We start from the raw sequence: 19,667 nt of genomic DNA, 5'->3' as shown, positions 1-19,667 counted from the left end.
TGTTTTTTTCATTGTAATTTTAATTCCAAAATATTTTTGAATTTTTCTATTATTTTTTAATTATTGTGTTGTCTTTAAATTGTATATATGTATACAAATTTTATTAAAATTAATCGAAATTTTTTATTATTTAAAATTAAACTCTTCATAAAAATAGATGCTAAAATTGAACATTTTTAATGCCCTAAAACGCTAAAATGCAAAATGAAAATGCTAAAATTGACAAAAATAGATGCCTAAAATACGTGTCTCTAGTGATGACATAGTGGATAGGAATGGGTTTTTCCAATGGGTCACAAATATCCAAGTTTGAGTATTACAGATAATACTCGAAATAAATTCTTTTCTATCGAGGTCAACCCACGGAATCGAACTCGGCAATCCCTCACTGGTTAGCATTAGCGCAACCGCCAAGGCGTGGTGCTGCCTATTTTGATATGATTTATACCAGCAGCATAGCTCAAAAGAGACGCCGGGTTCGATCCCATGAGCTGACCTCGATTGAAAATAATTTTTCTGAGTACATTTGTAGTGCTGCTGGTCAGACTTGGATATTTATGACTCCAGGTCGATCGTTTCCTATCAGAGTTTGCCAATTTTCTTGATTTCATTTTTGAAACGGTTCCAGTTTACGGTTGAAACGGACTTGTAATAAAAATGCTGCATTGTTTGCAATTGGCCAGAAAGGCGCATTGGGGTTTACCTGTAAGGCCTTCCTGGTATATATGTAAAAAAAAATATATATTTTTTGTCAAATTGCGTAGGAATGTCAGTATTCTCGTATCTCAGCTCACCTTTCACAACCATATCAAAAAAGTCGCTGACGTTTCCTTTCGTCGACTTGGATTTGTTTTGAGATATGCAAGATTATTCTCCAATCCTTTGTCTTCTCGCTTGCTTTTCAATTCGCTTGTGAGAAGTAAGCTAGAGTATAATGCGATTGTGTGGAATCCGCATGAAGCAAATTACTCTCTGATGATTGAGAAAGTGCATAAAGCATTTCTTCGTTTCCTATATAGGAAAGAATATGGGTATTACCCATATCTCTACCCCACTCCTTTCCTTTTGGGCATGCTTGGGTATAATTCCCTTGAACTTCGGAGAAACTTCTCATTAATTCGTTTCGTTCTCCTGCTCTTACGTGGTAATACGTCATGCCCGTTGTTGCTGGAGCAGTTGGGGCTTTATGTCCCTAATCACTATGTGCGTGGTAGACATCATCATTTGCTGGCTGTACCTCCTGCCCGCACAGTCCTTTTTCGAATGGCTCCTATTCCAAGAGCTATCCGACTTCTTAATGAAATCGTTGCTGCCGAGACTGAATGTGATATTTTCCACCTTAGTGAGCGTAAATTGTCGGAAATTACTCTAACCCATTTATCTGGTAGTCTGCGCTCATCATTGTTTTCATGATTGATTGTGATTTATGAGTGAAATTTTGATTAACTCTCTTCCATTTGGGCCTTACAGGGATGTTTTGTATTTGTAGTTGTTTCTTACATATTTATTGAAACTGGCTGTAGGTGCAAGGCATTCCTTATGCTATCTTTTATTTGATATTTTTACTTTATCTGTTATTATTAAATGCTATTTTTTATGTATGTATGGATGTATTTATGTTTATGTTTAATTGTTATTTTGTTTTTTTTTCTTTTTTGTGTTATATTTTTTGACCATTGTGGCGCTTTAGGAATTCCTGTTATGCCACAATGGTCTGTTTAAAATAAATAAATAAATATATTTATGCGTAGTATATTCAAACGTCGTCTTTGTACGTGTCTACGCCATTTTCGTGACTTTTGCAATAAACACATTTAACTTGAGATCCCGAAATTCTGAAATTCGTAGCTAAAACTAAAAAAAATTCAGATAATATATTTTTTTTAATTAATTTATATAAATAAATATAAGTATATATACCATAAAGGTCTAATAGGTAAACCCAATTTCGCCTTCCTGGCCAATTATAAACATCGATAAACAATTCATAGAGCAATTTTACATTTAAATAAATTTGACATTTTTACAGCATTTTATAAATCAGCAAATTCAAGATGCTGAAAACTACAATTTTTTGAGAAATAGGACAATTTAGATAAATAGGACAATTTATCCAGTTTCAATGAAATTAGATAAATTGGCAAACTCTTTATAGAAAACGATCGACCTAAAGGAACATATCCAAGGTCTGGCCAGCAGCACCAGGACATTGATTGAACCCGTGACCACTCAGTTGAAAACATTACACGCTAATCACTGATCTATGCTCCTAAACACGGATTTTTCCCACCAACAACTATTTATTTCAATGTTTAAAGCTTAGAATTGAAGCTGAGGATATAGAACTTAGGCACATGAAATTATTTTCGAAACAAACAACTATTCGTATTTGTTAGAAAAAAGTGACGAGACTGAGACTGACGGAGATACATATGTATGAATGTACATATGTACATATTTACAGTTACCTTACGCACATTTATTGTATACTAAAGTTTTTACCTGGTTTCGATCGGTATTTGTCATATAAACCGTTTTAACATGGCCAATCTAATAGTAAAAGTTTTATTAAATTTATTTGAATTGTTTTATTTTATTTAAATTTATTTGAATATCAATTTATTTGAATAAACAATATAAATTGAACGTCACGGAATCTACGACCCAAACAAATAAACAAACATACATACAAAGTCTCTTTCGAAATTATATATTAGATGGGATATTATTTACTATGAACGTGCGCGAAATATATGATTGATTCATATTTTTCATTGAAATTTTTATACAAACCCCTACGAATACTCGTCTAAGAGCCTATGGTATATTGAAGCGAACACACATACACCGTCAAAGAACCCTCTCGTACTTATAATCCACTCAATATCGTTCGCAACGATAACGATAAGATAACACGGGGTAGTTTCTTTATAGACGGCCGTCGGTGGGTGAAAGGGTGGGGTTTGGCATTTTTTTCGCCCTTTCTTACAAGCGTCCGCCTCGTAACAGCCGTTAATGTACAAAACGACGTAAAGTGAGGGCTTCGGGTGCATGTCGGTCGCAACCCGAAACCGCACAAATCGAAAAATAATGGCGAATTAATGACGCGTCGCGACGCCGAGTGACGCCATTACTACGTCGGCATCAATCATTCCCAGTCGTCGGATGTATAAACAAAAGAGAGAACAGCCAACACACAAAAAATGTATATACTCGTAGGTACATACATATATACAACATATATAAATATAAATTCGTCTCGATAACTAAGGGCGAAACTTTTCCGGAAGATGTGGATGGATGGTGGAAGTAATGAATGGAACGATGGTGTGGGTCAGGGGTGGGTTGTGAGTTGGCCGCGTCACCATTGGAATGGGGAAGTATCGGGGAGGGGGAAATTCAAATGAGGACCGGTGAAGAACGGTTAATTTAAATGAGAAAACGTGAAAGCAAAACAGATCAGGAGCAAATCCCCCACCCACCCCGATTCAGCGAAAATGTATTTTTTTTTAGATGGAAATTTTAGGTGAATGAGCTGTCACTCAGTCCTCTCATATTTTCGAATTTTATATTTATTCTTTTAAGATTTTCGCGTTCTTAGAAAATTCCAGTTAAGCATACTTCGTCTGTAATTGTCGTTGTCTATTTTCGACTTGGTTCTTATACACCGGTAAGGGGATTATGTATTTTAAACGTTCTTTTATTTCGTTTCATTTAAAATGTTGTCAGCTAAAATATATGTATATACACTAGCTAAATAAAAACATTTTTGGAAAATAGCATTCAAAATTTTAATGTTTCAATGTGAATGTTTTGACATGGATACATATGTATGTATGATCTTTAACGTTTTTAACCCGCGATGAATTTTTGAAATAAACCATTTTGTACACTTGACACAACACAGAACAGAAAATTATCTTTATACTATACAACACCACTCATTTTCAACACCTTCATGTTTGTTTTGGACGAGTGCAAAGCAAAATTGGCCTAAATTTGTATTACAGAGCACGGCAATACGGCCCAATATTGCTTGCGTATTATCATCGAGTCACAATATGAGGTGTCTGAAAATATTCATATGTGCATGTGCACTTTCTTGGCCAAAGAAAAACCCGGTTCTGCTTGATTCGTTTCAGTGACATATACTGCTGTATAATATGAATAGATCGTGCTGGCTAATGCCGTTACGTCTACACCACGTACATATTACGAAACATATGAATGTTTCCATACAGAATTATATATATTTTTTACTGCTGTTTACGTGAAGCTTTAGGTCATTTTTTAAATAAAAACTTTTACGTTACATACATATGTATACATATGTACATGTACTCGTATGACGCAACTTTTTCACTAGATCCATTTATGGGAAAGCCTTTATTTCTCCAGCCTAATGGACATATCTACTATATAACATTAAAGTATTAAAAAAAATCAAAATACCCTTAAACAAAATTGGAAAAGAAGTTATGAGACTTTTATGAAAAAAAATCCTAGGAAACTTGCTTTACTGTCTCGACCCCCATATTTTCTATATATGTAATATAAAGATAAGGAAAGAAACTGAACTTATGTTCAAAGTGTCCTTAACTGATATACATATTTAAATTTTATTAAAAAATAAATCACTCCAATTAATATCAGAAATATGTGCCGTTTTAATATAAACAGTTATGTTCTTGATTTTGTATGTGTGTACATGATAGCTATTTACAAATGTGTATTATTTATATGTATATACATATACATATATGTATATATATATAAATAAATATATATAAATAAATATATATAAATATATATATATATATATATATATATATATATATATATATATATATATATATATATATATATATATATATATATATAACTATATATACATATATATACGAACGTATATACATATGTATCTACATATATTGGTTCAGTATTTCAATGCCTTTGTTTATAATAAATATCACCCCTCTTTGAATCAAAATTAAAAACAAATTATATTAGCTTGGCTCATAGTTTATAGCTCATAAGTACCTTTCAGCAATGCGCTTTTGAACTAATATTAATATATTTCATTTGAATTCGAGTTGAATACACACACACACATGCATTATGATTGCGGATAAAATTCTCATTTTTTTAAAATATCTACTATAATGAGTACATATGTATATACATACATACACATACATATATGTATGTATGTACATATGTATGTATGTATGTAGTTAGGATACCCATGTAGTTACAATTATCCGCGAATACAAGCTCGTCAATCTTCTACGTGGTAGTGGTAATCTTCTTCGAATATTCCACTCGATCTGTCCCATAATAAAAGATTCATGAATTTTATTGAAAGACAGGGGAAATAAAGTCCCGCGGGAGTGACCTTTGGGGAAGAAAACCAGTCACAAGGAGGACATATCTTGAAAAGCACACGTCCCATAAGAGACATAGTTACAGATATCAAAATCCTCAGACCTCTTTTGATTTACCGCGATTTTCGTTCTTTGTTTCTGTGACTTAAAATTGTCGGATTTGCCACTGCTCTATCTGGATTTGTCCTTTTTCAATTTAATAATATTATATTATATATATACATATGTAGGTACATTTACTTTCACAGAATTGTGGATGTATCGAGCAAGCTCGAGGATTAGTGCGAAAGACGAACATTATTTTACCTACACAATAGTAGAAATCTTATCCGAAATGTATCTCTTATTAAAATATTATATTCTAACCAGCAGCATAGACTTGTGGTTAGCATATAATGCTTTTGAATAAAGTGGTCGCGGGTTCAATCCCAACGGCTGCTGCTGGCCAAACCTTGGATATGTGACTCCAGGTCGCTCGTTTCCTATCAAAGTTAACAATACTTGTTAATCACCACACTCGTCGCTTTGAAGTAATCTATTAAGACGAGTGTGTATGATTGGTTGAAATAAAATAAAAATATGCAAATTCACATTAATAAAGATTTTCATGTCATTTCTACTACTTATATATTAATAATTATCAAGTTGTTATATATATGCACATATATTTACTTTTTGCCTGCTTTAAAGATTAATGATCGACCTACATAGATATGTATTTCCACCTTTTAACCTATTCATTCTATACTGAAAAAACTCAGGTGTCAGTATATTATGCTATTCACTAGATTTTGCAAGATTAAATATTTATCATTGCTCATAATAAATGATAAGGTGATCTAACACAACGGATATGAATTTTATTTTAAATAAAACACATATTTAATGAATGCAGTTCACAAAATTTGACTAGTGCAAATTATTCACTGAACAAAATGTCATTCATATGATCATCACGGATAAACGTTTGTGAATTATTGATATATCCATTTGTACACTTTACTTTTCAAAAAACATCAATGAAGTGTTTTATAAAATAAGCACGGAATTCGTCTTGTATGCTTTTTCGTCATTATACATACGGTTACCTGACAACTCGTTCACAAATTTTCCGTAAATCGAGGATGCGCTCCAGGCATTACGTATACGGCCATCTCTTTCTCACCCCGTCTGTTCACCAAGATCTCGTTTACTATGCCATTACGTATGCAGCCATCTCTTTCACAGACCGTCTGTTATCGGTGAACAGACGGTCTGTGAAAACATAATTATAGCTACTCTTTCAATTTCTTTACAGTTGAACCTTTTATACTTTGAATCTATGTATGTACGTATATGTATGTAATTATGAGTGACTATTATATAACTTCTGATACAGTTTTCCTTCTGATTACTAATCAACTGTACATCTACATATTATATGTATGTAGCAGTGGCGTGCGCTGAAATTCTCTCAATTTTTGTCGTACAGCCTTACTTAATGTGCACGAACGGGATACAAGAGGAACAGCCTGTTCCTCTTGTATCCTGCTCGTGCACATTAAGTAAGGCTGTACGACAAAAAGAGAGAGAATTTCAGCGCACGCCACTGGTATGTAGTATGGAAGAAGCATTTCAGTACAGTTTCCAGGGCCGTTTATTCCGCTTTCGAATTGTTGTCGTAAAAACTAGGTGAACCAACGGCCATTTCGAACGGGCATCGCAAGCCGTGTCATACGACCGTTACGCCAGCGTGCTACGATTATAGCTACGACGTAGTATCGATCCACATCGTTTGGTCTAGCAACGACGTCACACAGTGCAAACATGAAGACATTTCGCACAGGTGACGCCGACCGCACCATCATCGGTCGTGTCTACGGCCCAATTTGCGCAGACGAGAGCTGGGCTGGACCGGTTGGCGAATAAATTACCATCCCCTTCCCTCGCTCCTCGATAATCCCGTGGGAAGATAAACAGAGGGACACGTATGTATATACCGTTGAATTAAGGCTGTGGATCTGTGTTTTCGTCGACGTCTCTCGGCAAGTCGTTAACGATTGCAAGAAATGCTGTACAAGCAAACAAACCAACGAATGTAACTGCTACGGCGTAGCCCGTCGCTCGTGGGACTGCTTTGCATGCGAAATAAACGCTGGCGGTGCAGCGCGAAAGCTGCGAATGCCGTTTGAAAGTCGTTTGTTTAATGGCCAAAACCTTTACATGTGCAATTTAGAATCTATTCTTGTGTTTGTATAGGGCTGTCGTGGCAACTTTCTCTCCGTTTTATATTTCTATTCATTGCTTTATCTACATATGTATGTACATAGTAACAGTAGATGAAATTTTGGAATCATGTGAAGATTCGAAGTCAGATTTTGACTGGATTTTATTATTTCATAAAAGCTTAATTTTATATGTTAACTGAATGTTCATTTTACAAAAAAAATCTACTGAAGTAAAATTTGATAGGTAAGTATTACAATATATGTATTTACATGTAGCTCAGCAGTATAGCTCAGTGGTAGCGTTTGTGTTTAGCACCAATATATTATTGGGTTCGATTCCGGGCTAATCTTTAATAAACTGCTGGTTAGACTTGGATGTTTGTGAGTCCAAGTCGATCGTTTCTTATCAAAGTTTGCCAATTTTATCTGATCATTGTTGAAACGGTTCCTTAAAATTGGCAAAAAATCATCTTACCTGCTGTCGCAAATATTCTGTATTAATTTATGTACAATTTTTAAGAAAGTCTAAAAATCCATAGATGTCTCAGTGGATTAATTAATTAATTAATTGTTAATTTCGTGTTCAGCTTCTCGAAATATAGTGATTTACGTAATAAAAAATTCTGCATTGTTTGTAATTAATTATCCAGGAAGGTGCATTGGGGTCTTTCTGTCAAGCCTTCTTGGTATACATATATCTATGTAAAAAATAAAATACAAAAATATATCAAGTATGAGCGTGGGGAGCTCAGACGGCGTTCTTAGTAATCAACATTTTTTTTACTATAATACGGGTGAGTATATTTTACAGGATTCAAAACGGAACGCTACGCAAAAAAATTCTCCTCCCCTATATAAAAAAATTTTTGCTCTATCAAAATTTTAATATCTCCTCAAATAATCATTAATATTGTCAAGGAATTATAGTTTATTTAGATACAAGTTAAAAAATAATTATAGAAAACTAGATACTAAGGGCGGTTTCAGACTAGCGTATTTTTCTGCGCGTATACCGTCGTTTCGGCATACGCGCTTACACGCGCGCTACATTTCGCGGATCGGACTCGCGTACACGGGCTTATTCCGGCGTTTTTGCTCGAACCGGTAGTGGTGATTTAGTATTAACATGGATAATACGAGCTTATAAGCGCGTCTACGCTCGTACGAGTTGCGCGTATGGAAAACGACGCGCCTATACGCGCCTACATGCAATTCAAAAAACGAGATTATACGCGCGTATAAAACGCTAGTCTGAAACCGCCCTAATGCAGTGCAGGCTGATTTTTTTTTCTGAAATTTTTAATTGCAAAAATCATGTGCAACTGAAAATTTTAATTTCTTCTTTTGCTAAGTAACATAACTTTTAAATAAAAAATGGAAGAAGATAAAAAATGAAATATAATATAATATTGTATTTTACTGTTTTTGTGCAAAAAACATTTACCTAACGCCGATCTTTGTATATAATTTTTATGACTTTATGAGTAAAACGAAAAGAGGACAAAAAAATTCTTATGTGAATCAGTGGATGGACAAAACGGAATAAATCAAATAATTTTACGAAAACAACAAAACGAAGGGCAAGGCACGTAAAAAACGGGACTGTCCCGGCCAAAACGGGACGTATTGTCACCCTACCATATAGGTAATATCTAGAGGTAGGAAAGTGACAGTGCTATCCATTGTTCGGCAAACCTTTAACAATGCATTTACAACCTTTGAACAATACACGGACCACTCAGGCTACGGTGACTAGTAATATCATCATTAACTGCCATTCAACATCCACTACTGGATGAAGGCCTCTCCAAAACGTTTTCATTCGTGTCTGTCTCATAATTGGCTCTAAAAAGCAAAGTTAAATAATTAAAATTGGTTTTAAATCCTTGGGATCTGTCTCAAATAGCCGGTTGACTAAATACCAGTTGTGCCAATTAAGCAGAATACACTTTTTTCAATTTTGTCATAATTTTCACGTAAAATATTGGTTTTGTGGCTGTTATTTGTAGCCCTAATGATCTTGACATCTTTGGTTTAATATCCATAAAATAACATAAAAATACATTTTCATCCCCTCCCCCCCTTCCCTTCTAATAAATATGAAAAATTAATGAAAAAACGCAGACGTAAAGACGTTCCACCTAGTTTTTCAGGTGAAGTTTGTCCGTGATCGCTTATATGACTGTTTTTAGTGCGTTGGGTTATAATTTGGACGAGCCATTATACATACATATGTATGTAATGTAATATTATACTTATGTAATTGATAAAATTTTAATATATACTTTGTGATATGAGGTATAATAACAAATAAATTAATTCATATATTATGTAATATAAATTCATTAAAAAAATAATTTTGACCGTCGCATTCATTATATAATGTATGTAAATTACGAAAATTTATAATATATGTACATACATGTACTTCCATTGTCTTTTCACTTGAAAATTCAACTTACGTTTTAACATTTATATTCACGCAGGTGTCCTGGATAAGAAAACGAGATCTGCACATCTTAACAGTGGGTGGCTTGGCGTACAGCTCCGATGGTAGATTTTCGTCCCTGCACGCAGACGGATCCGACGAATGGGCCCTCAGGGTTGCCTCAGCACAGCCCAGGGACTCTGGGATCTACGAGTGCCAAGTCTCATCCGAGCCAAAAATCAGCCAAGCGTTCAGACTCAACGTAGTAGGTCAGTAACACGTTCATACAAGTACAGATGTACTTTATTTAAGCAAACAATTATGATGGAAGTTTCTTTGTTTTTAGTTTCTCGAGCCGAAATCATGGGCAGCCCTGAATTATTCGTTAGGAGCGGTTCGGACATAAATCTCACATGTGTGGTGAAACACACCCCAGACCCGCCCAGGTATTTAATTGTGAAACCATATTAAAATTTTGTTTGTTTTGTCAGAAGATATGATACTTGCCATGGTCATCTATTATGATACTGCAATATTTATTATACATGTATGTATGTACCTTGGCATGAATTAAGCCTGTTTTTTTTTTTGTTTTTTATGGTTTTATATACAATGTAAGCTACATATGTAAAATGGTGTGACTACATATCGTATCCTTAGAGCGCAAAGTTGTTAAACTCCATTATATACATAGGTATTATATAATAATTATTTCAAGCAGTATAAGTACATTGTGCTTGAATTTTACCCATTGACAATTCAATGAGTGTTTTTGAACCTAACTGACAAGTTATTTTCAAATTCTAGGGGTGAGCTTTTCCCTGAATTGCGACAGTATAAACTAAACGAGATAGCGTTTTTTACGTGTGCAAAACTATTTATTAATAATTAATATTTGATCAAAAAAACACTAATGATCAAATATTGCAATTGACAACTTTGTTTTCTATATATGGCAAGAGTAAATTTATATTCTTTAAATTTTTCAAATATGTATATGTTTGTATGTATTTATGCATATTTGAAATAGGATTAAAAAAATGTTTAGCACATTAAAAAATTTATCGTCTAAGCAAACTGAATATTTACTCGTTGTTTCAAATTTATCACTAGCTGAATATGCGTTATTGAATGTAGCGTTAAATATCGTATTTGTACACATATGTATGTATGTATGTATGTGTACGACAATTTATCACTCACATATATATGTATAATAATTATTATTTCAAAACCAGTATTTTTTTCATATGTGGAATAATTCAGTTATTCCATTATAATGCGATAGAACCGTGTATTTAGAATAGGTATATGGCTGTTCATATCCGCCAATGTAAACGCTCCCTAATTAGAAGTTATGGAATAGTTTCGGTGAATTCAAACAGGCTATTCCATTCCGTCGCATTCAGGAGTGGAAAACATTGTTCAAATGGCAGTATTAGCTTCAAAAATTTAAAGTTACTCGAAAATGTAAACCGTGTGCATTGTTCCGGAATTTTACAATTGTGCAATTGGAATTTTATGACATAGAAGCGTGACGTGACGTCAACGGATATAAAAGTGTACTTGGATTTTCCTTACAACCTTAGCATATGAATGTCTTAAAGCAATGTTTCTTATGCCGGGATGACATGATACGAGTAAGCCCTGACCTGATCGGACGTTACTTGGTCGAACGAACATACGAGTAATGTCCGAATGACCAAATTAGCGCAATCATATCGTGTTAGCCCTGTGTCTTTTGTGCATAGGTTGGATTATATTTAAAATACGGATAGTATACATTTGAAAGACAACAGATAATTCTTCATTTTAAAAGCCAAATCAATCTGAAATTTACTATTAGTACTTTTACATAAAGCAAAATTTGTATGAAGGCTATGAAGTTTTATATCTCATGCCCATTTTAATGCAGTTTCCACAAGCACTTTGCTCGTTTTATTGAAAAATTTCAGTTTTCTCATTACGGCACGACTTTAAGGTGGTGAGCAATTAGCTAACGAACTAAACAATGTATACTTGAAAATCGCAAGAGATGGTGAATGTGAAAAATATACATATATTCATTATTATATTTGAAACGGGTTTTATTTTGTTTAATATTACATATAAAAAAAATATATACATATCATCTTCTTCTTATATTTAAAACCGAAACGGCATCTGTAATTCGTTTCTGATTAGCTGGATTAGTCTAAGACCAAATTTTTCGGTCATTAAATATTTTTTTTTTCGATTCAAATAAATTCAATAAAAAAAAAGTTTTTTTTGTAAAACGGAGATCGTCAAAAGTGGAACCGAGCGCAGCCGGGTAGTGGCACTAATACAATATAATGGTGAGGTTTTTTTTTTGTAAAGAAATAAAATATTTCAATTATACATACACGTTATAATTGAAAGTGGCTTTTTTCATACACGTTATAATTGAAAGTCCACTTTTCTTCATTTAGAAAAATATCTTATAAAACATTAAATATATTTTTTTGGGTTTAACAATACATACGTATTTAAAAATATTGGTGGCCTTTAATACGCTTATTCTGTTTTTCCGAGATTCTGGACATACATATAATATGTATGTACATACATATGTATAACGGGCATATTTATAACGATATTTTTTTAATCGTTCTAATTTGTACCTAATGTTTTTTTTATGGGAAATTCGAACCACCTTGTGTAAACATACACACAAGAGTGTGTATGTTTACATTTTGTTTTTTTTTTTGGAATATTATGACTTTTTTAATTTGGGAAAAACGGCATAACCGATCGCCCCAATTTTATATTTTTCCCATGATGCTATTTTCGGGTTGCCGCTGAACGAAATCTATGGTATTGAATTTATACATACATATATCTAATATTAGTGATATACATTTGAAGTGATATATGGATGGTTTTTGCCAATTTGATTAGGAACCGTTTCAACAATAAAAAATTGGCAAACTCTGGTAGAAAGCGATTGACTTGAAGTCAGAAATATCCAAGGCTGAACTACAGCAATATAGAAATACTCCGAATAAATTCTATTCAATCAAGGTCAACCAAGGGCTTGGACCTGGGAACCAAGGCTCCAACCAACCCGGGAATATCCAAGTCTGACCGCTACAAAAATACTCATAGTAAATTCTTTTCGATCGAGGTTTTCCCACGGGATCAAACCAAGCATCCATTCGGTGGTTAGCATTAAGCCAGCCACCAAGCTATGCTGCTGGCTAAATTAACAGTATTTTATTACGAATATTAGTTGTTTATTTTTGTTTTTACATGCATGTACATCGTTAAATTTGTAAAGTAAATTTTACCATTGCCAATTTAAACGCCAAAGACACGATAATACGTTTGCCGACAGTGAAAATTAACATCACTTTATGGTGGACATTGTCGGCACGCGCGCCAACGGTTCCCCGTCGCTGGCTTTTATAATTGCGCCAAAGGCTCGTGCTGTAATGAAACCACGTACCCGGTGACTTCAGGAAACATCAACAATTTATGGCCCGAAACAAGTTCATTTGTCCACTGATAAAAGCCGAGCGAAAAGAGTCGACATTTTAATGTTAGCCAAAAAATAAAAATATAGCAATAAATAAAAATAATAAAGATACGTCTTTATTTACAGTGTCGGGATTTTTATACGATATTTCGTTAATATTTCGAGAATAACATAAGTCTCCGCATCAATTATTCGGCGACGAAAGTGCGAAAGTCTCTCGCGAAATGATCACTTTCTTCGCGAAAATTCTCTCGAGAAAAAATCCAATTTTCCAGAAGCGTGCGGGGGCATTCCTCTCTTCAATTATTTAAAGTAAAAACAAATTATTATTAAATCGTCTAAAAATATTAAAGGAGTTCTTTTTCACAACGTCACGATTGTTTATCTGCTCTGAAATAATAACTTGTCATGTGATACATTATAAAATGCGTAATTTTAAAGTCTTTTAAGGACGTGCGTTTGTCGAGTTAACAAGGGAAAACATTTCCAGATGGTTCCACGTTATAATCTCACATAACAAACAATGTCGTACGAGTAAATAATACGTTTGTCTTTTTATTTGCCTTTTATTCTGTCATTCACTAAGTACTCCTCAAATTTGTATTGTAACATATTTATTTTAATAATATTATATGGTACATCATTCCTGTATAATATTCAGACATTCGTTGGTATTCCGTTTATTAATTTAGTGAATTTATTATACATTAATTTTGTGATGTTTATAAAATATAATTTATGATATACATATGTACTACATATTAACAATGAGACATTTCAAGAACCGTGCGAAAATTAATTTATACAATACAGCAATCAAAACTAAGGAAGATTTTAGAGGTCTTAAATAGTTTAGTAAAGGTGAATTTAAGGTTTTCTAGTACCATGAATCCCGGTGCTGACACGTCTCAATATCGAGATTACGGTGCTGGCAGACATTAATTTAAAAATACTATTTTTACAAAAATAATATTTATAGAACATAAAACATCGTTATATTAGGTCATCTGCTCGAAAATGTGGATTTTTATACAGATTTTTGAGAATCAGTTTTGTTTCAACTATCGGTCTGAACACGAGTTCTGTACATGTACATGTACATATGTATGTATTGAACAATACGTAAAAGAAATTCAATTAAAAATGGACGTCAAAACTCGATGGAACAGTATGTTTTTCATGTTGCGGCGATTTTTTGAAGTTAAAAACTGTATTTAAAAATCATTGATTGATGTGGATTCACTCGATTCATTTGAAGAGAAAAAATTTGAATTGATTCATGATTTGGTGAAAACGCTAGAACCTTTAAAGATTGCGGGCGAATCATTTTTTCCTCGTGATGCAACACTTCTCTCAGCTAACACGACTGTAAATTTGATGATGAACAATTTAGGAAACAGCGATTTAGCAATTCAGCTGAAGAATTCACTTGCTCGTCGAATAAACAAGCTTCGGACTCATGTTTCGTCTTTATTCCAGTTTTTACATAAGGGCGAACATGAATAAAAACTCATTGATAAATAATAATTAAATTCAGTACTGTATAATTAAAATAATACTGTGTATTATAACATTTTCATTTTATTTTGTTATTTATACGTTTAATTTTATATTATTATTACTTATTTTAAGTATATTTGTATTTACGTCTATTTCTTTAAAGAAATATTCGATTGAAAAAAAAATATTTTCTTATACATTTAATTTCCCGGTGCTAGCACCAGGATCCCGGGATCGGAAATTTCCAGCACCGTAAATCCCGCTGCTGAAAAAACCTTCCGGAGTTGGAAACCATACTTAATATGAAACTTATTTTCAACGGGCATAAATTTAGTTATATTACAACAATTAAAGAAAAACTGAGTATAAAAGAAATCTTAAATTGATTCTATTTTTCAGCTTGTATACACAAAATATATATTTTGATATGAAATATATTTTGAAGAAATTTGGTTATAAAAAAAGTATTTTTTTAAGATATATTAAAATTCAAAATATTGAGGGAAATATTTTCCAATAATAATTTTCCATCTCCCAGAATAGTTTTCGATTTACTTTTACATAATACTTCAGTCTGTTTACAATTACAAATACATACGATATTATTGAACGTAGATTGGTTTAGCTTCTCTCGCCCTGTAAAATTCAATAATTATTATATACTAGCTGTATTACCCGGCTTCGCTCAGTGTTTATAATATAAACCGCTTAAACATGACTAAGCTAATTTAATTAAAAAAAAAAAAAAAATTTAAAAAAAAAATTAAAAAAAAAATAAAAAAAAAATAAAAAAAAAATCAAAAAAAAATTTTTAAAAAATCAAAAAAAAAAATCAAATTTTTTTTTTTTGCCTTCTAGGGCTTCGCCCTCGGCACCCCCCTGAGCCTTTGCCTTCTAGGGCTTCGCCCCTCCACGCCCCATGAGCAATTGCCGTTTAGGGCTTCGCCCCCATGATCAGTTGCCTTTTAGGGCTTCGCCCCTCCGCGCCCCCATGATTCAAAGCCGTCTAGGGCTTCGCCCCCCTTAGTTAATGCCTTTTAGGGCTTCGCCCCCCGCGCCCCCAAGATTAATTGCCGTTTAGGGCTTCGCCCCCCTTAGTTAATGCCTTTTAGGGCTTCGCCCCTCCGCACCCCCATGATTAAATGCCGTCTAGGGCTTCGCCCCCCCTAGTTAATGCCTTTTAGGGCTTCGCCCCCCGCGCCCCCAAGATTAATTGCCGTTTAGGGCTTCGCCCCCCTTAGCTAATGCCTTTTAGGGCTTCGCCCCTCCGCGCCCCCATGATTAACTGCCGTTTAGGGCTTCGCCCCCCTTAACTAATGCCTTTTGGGGCTTCGCCCCTCCGCACCCTCATGATTAAATGCCGTCTAGGGCTTCGCCCCCATGATCAGTTGCCGATAAGGGCTTCGCCCCTCCACGTCCCCATGGTTAAATGCCGTCTAGGGCTTCGCCCCCATGATCAGTTGCCTTTTAGGGCTTCGCCCCTCCGCGCCCCCATGATTAACTGCCGTTTAGGGCTTCGCCGCCCTTAACTAATGCCTTTTGGGGCTTCGCCCCTCCGCACCCTCATGATTAAATGCCGTCTAGGGCTTCGCCCCCATGATCAGTTGCCGATAAGGGCTTCGCCCCTCCACGTCCCCATGGTTAATTGCCGTCTAGGGCTTCGCCCCCATTATCAGTTGCCTTTTAGGGCTTCGCCCCTCCGCGCCCCCATTATTAAATGCCGTTTAGGGCTTCGCCCCCCATAATTAATGCCTTTTGGGGCTTCGCCCCTCCGCACCCTCATGATTAAATGCCGCCTAGGGCTTCGCCCCCCTTAGTTAAAGCCTATTAGGGCTTCGCCCCTCCGCGCCCCCATGATTAAATGCCGTCAAGGGCTTCGCCCCCATGATCAGTTGCCGTTTAGGGCTTCGCCTCATAAGGCTGCGCCCCATGGGGCTTCGCCCCATGAGGCTGCGCCCCCTTCGGGGCCCCATGGGGCTGCGCCCCCTTGCGCCCCCTTCGGGGCCCCATGCGGCTAAGCTCCATAAGGCGGCGCCCCATAAGGCGGCGCCCCATAAGGCGGCGCCCCATAAGGCAGCGCCCCATAAGGCGGCGCCCCATATGGCGGCGCCCCATAAGGCTGCACCCCATAAGACAGCGCCCCATAAGGCTGCGCCCCATAAGGCGGCGCCCCATAAGGCAGCGCCCCATAAGGCGGCGCCCCCCTGCGCCCCCTTTGGGGCCCAATGAGGCTGCACCCCCTTCGGGGCCCCATGAGGCTGCGCCCGTTTTGGGGCCCCATGGGGCTGCGCCCCATGGGGCAAACATACATGTTTTGAACCTTATTCGCAATCCTACGATGACCGCTAATGACGCATCAATTTAAAATGGCGACTGCTGATCTAAATGGCCGCACATTATTCACTGCGCGAAATTGACACCTCTCCCCCGCATTTTGACGATACGGGTCGACCTTGCGCGTTGATTTACGATCGGCAATATGTCCCAATTATATCGAAGCAGACTTCTGGTGAAATATTGGCATTAATTTTGGACGGCGATCGCCTAAAGCGGTGCGCCATTCGTCTTGATTCCGGAACGGGGGCCTTATTGCGCCCCATTTGTTCCGTCAACGCGCGAAATGATTATCAATTTCTCCGGCGAACGTGTTCACGACAAGACATGTTTGAATTTGACAGTACGTTATAATAAGACACACAAAGCTGAATTTGTCATTTGCATTGTCGGTAGATGCGGTACGTAGATATACAGGGTGGGCAAAATGTCAAAGCAGACAGTGGGGCTTGAAGAATCAATGACTATTTTTAACAATTTACCAATTTTTACATGATATATGTATGTAGTATTAATAAATGAAGTTGTTTTATCATCAGAAAGTTTGACCTAGATTTTTTGTTCAGAAATCACGCTTCCATGATTTTTCAAAAATATATGCTGTGATAGTTTGAACGCCGTCAATTCTATTACACTGAAACTTTGTACTTTTCAGTAAAATGCAGGGCTGAGCATTTTAAACGGAGTCGGTGTCGGAATCCAACTCCTTTTTATTATTTTCTATATTACGGTATGTGTCACTAAAAATCAAACGGAAGTAAATCCACTAAAAAATTTAAAAATTTCTGAAAAATCATGAATCCAAATTACATTACAAATAAAATCTTTAAATTGCACGTTGTGGCCAAAATCGATTGTTTCCTCCGTCTTATACTTTTTTTTTTTAATGAAATAGATTTGTTTAAGTTCATACACTACTTACATTTTATTCATTTCGTTACGTTGTAATTTTTTTCAAATTTTCAAGTCGACCGAAAATAATACCTTCCTATAAAGATCCTCTTTCCTCTTTTCCTCTTTTTTATATTTCAAAGATTAAATTATCTACTAAATCGCCTATTTAATTGGGCTAAAAGTTTCACTCTTTTACATATAATAGGTCTGATGCATTTCATATAATAATGTTTTTTTTTCATATTTTTATCTCAGTCGGATGTAATACTTTATGATTTTTATGTTTTCTCTGAAACTGTTCGGCGAATTAAACTGAAATTTCACCTGTATGTATGTATGAGTTTCAGCTTTTATTCAAGTTATTCGATAAATTTAATGAAGATCCGTCAACCATAAGTGACAGTTTACATATGTATGTATTCTTGTTCGCTTTTTTTCGAGCCTTATGTTATAAATGTATGCTCTTCACAAGGAAATGACAGTATCAATATCATGCAAATAAAAAAAATAACAAATTTGATAATTCATAAGCGAAGCTTTTCCGCTGGTACATACATATATGAACATATATATTATACATGAGTCTTACACATACATATATATATATATTATTTTTTATTTATAGTTTTGGACCATTGTGGCATTATAGGAATACAATGAATGATACAATGGCCTACATTTGATACAAAAGAAAAACAAAGATGAAATAAGTAAAACACAAAGATAAAATAAGTAAAATATAAAATAAAAAGAAAAAAGCAAAAGCAGAAAAACATGATAAAATAAAATAAAGTAACAAAAGAAAAATAATACATAATGAAAAAAAATGAACAAAGGTATAAAAATCAAAAATAAAATCCAAAAATCACAGTATTAGTTTCATATTGAACATAAGAAAAACATTTCATAAAAATGTACATAAGGAGAAAGAAAAAGAAAAAAGTAAAATAAAATAAAACAAAATATAAATAAAAAATAAAATCACAGCTAGGCCCAAATGGAAGAGAGTAGATTAAGATTCCACTCATACATCACATTCAAATTAAGAAAATAATGATGAGCGCAGGTTACCAGATAAATATGTTAAAATAATATCCGATAATCTACGCTCCCCAAGGTAGAAAATATCACATTCAGGGACGGCAGCAACGATTATATAATATATTATACATGAGTCTTTGAAGATTCATCACGCGTAATTTCACGAAAGAACAACGGCTGAATATAGTGGAATATTTTTTCGAAATGACAGATCCATTATTTTAATCCAAAGAGCTTACCGCCGCCACTTTATTGTGAAAAATGAATGATTCAGAAACTATGGTAACGTTTTGAGGAAGAACTTCTTCGATGAATTTAATGGTGATGAAACTAGTGAATGATGAATCGTAGTAGTAGTTGTGCTTTAACAGTAACTGACTTGA

At 34.9% G+C, this 19,667-nt stretch overlaps 1 protein-coding gene across 1 annotated transcript in view; it reads left to right on the top strand.

Moving 5' to 3' along the window:
* The window catches only part of dpr4 (defective proboscis extension response 4), a 58,703-nt gene that overhangs the window by 25,359 nt on the left and 13,677 nt on the right, over positions 1 to 19,667 (top strand). Inside the window, exons 2-3 of the mRNA XM_077434208.1 lie at positions 10,078 to 10,288; positions 10,366 to 10,465. Coding sequence (XP_077290334.1) covers positions 10,078 to 10,288; positions 10,366 to 10,465 — 311 coding nt within the window. The remainder of the gene's footprint in view (positions 1 to 10,077; positions 10,289 to 10,365; positions 10,466 to 19,667) is intronic.

This window comes from Arctopsyche grandis, chromosome 1, assembly GCF_051622035.1.
Source record: "Arctopsyche grandis isolate Sample6627 chromosome 1, ASM5162203v2, whole genome shotgun sequence".
Classification (NCBI taxonomy): domain Eukaryota; kingdom Metazoa; phylum Arthropoda; class Insecta; order Trichoptera; family Hydropsychidae; genus Arctopsyche; species Arctopsyche grandis.
Note: the sequence above shows the minus strand (reverse complement) of the source record. Positions and strands in the feature narration are given on the sequence as shown.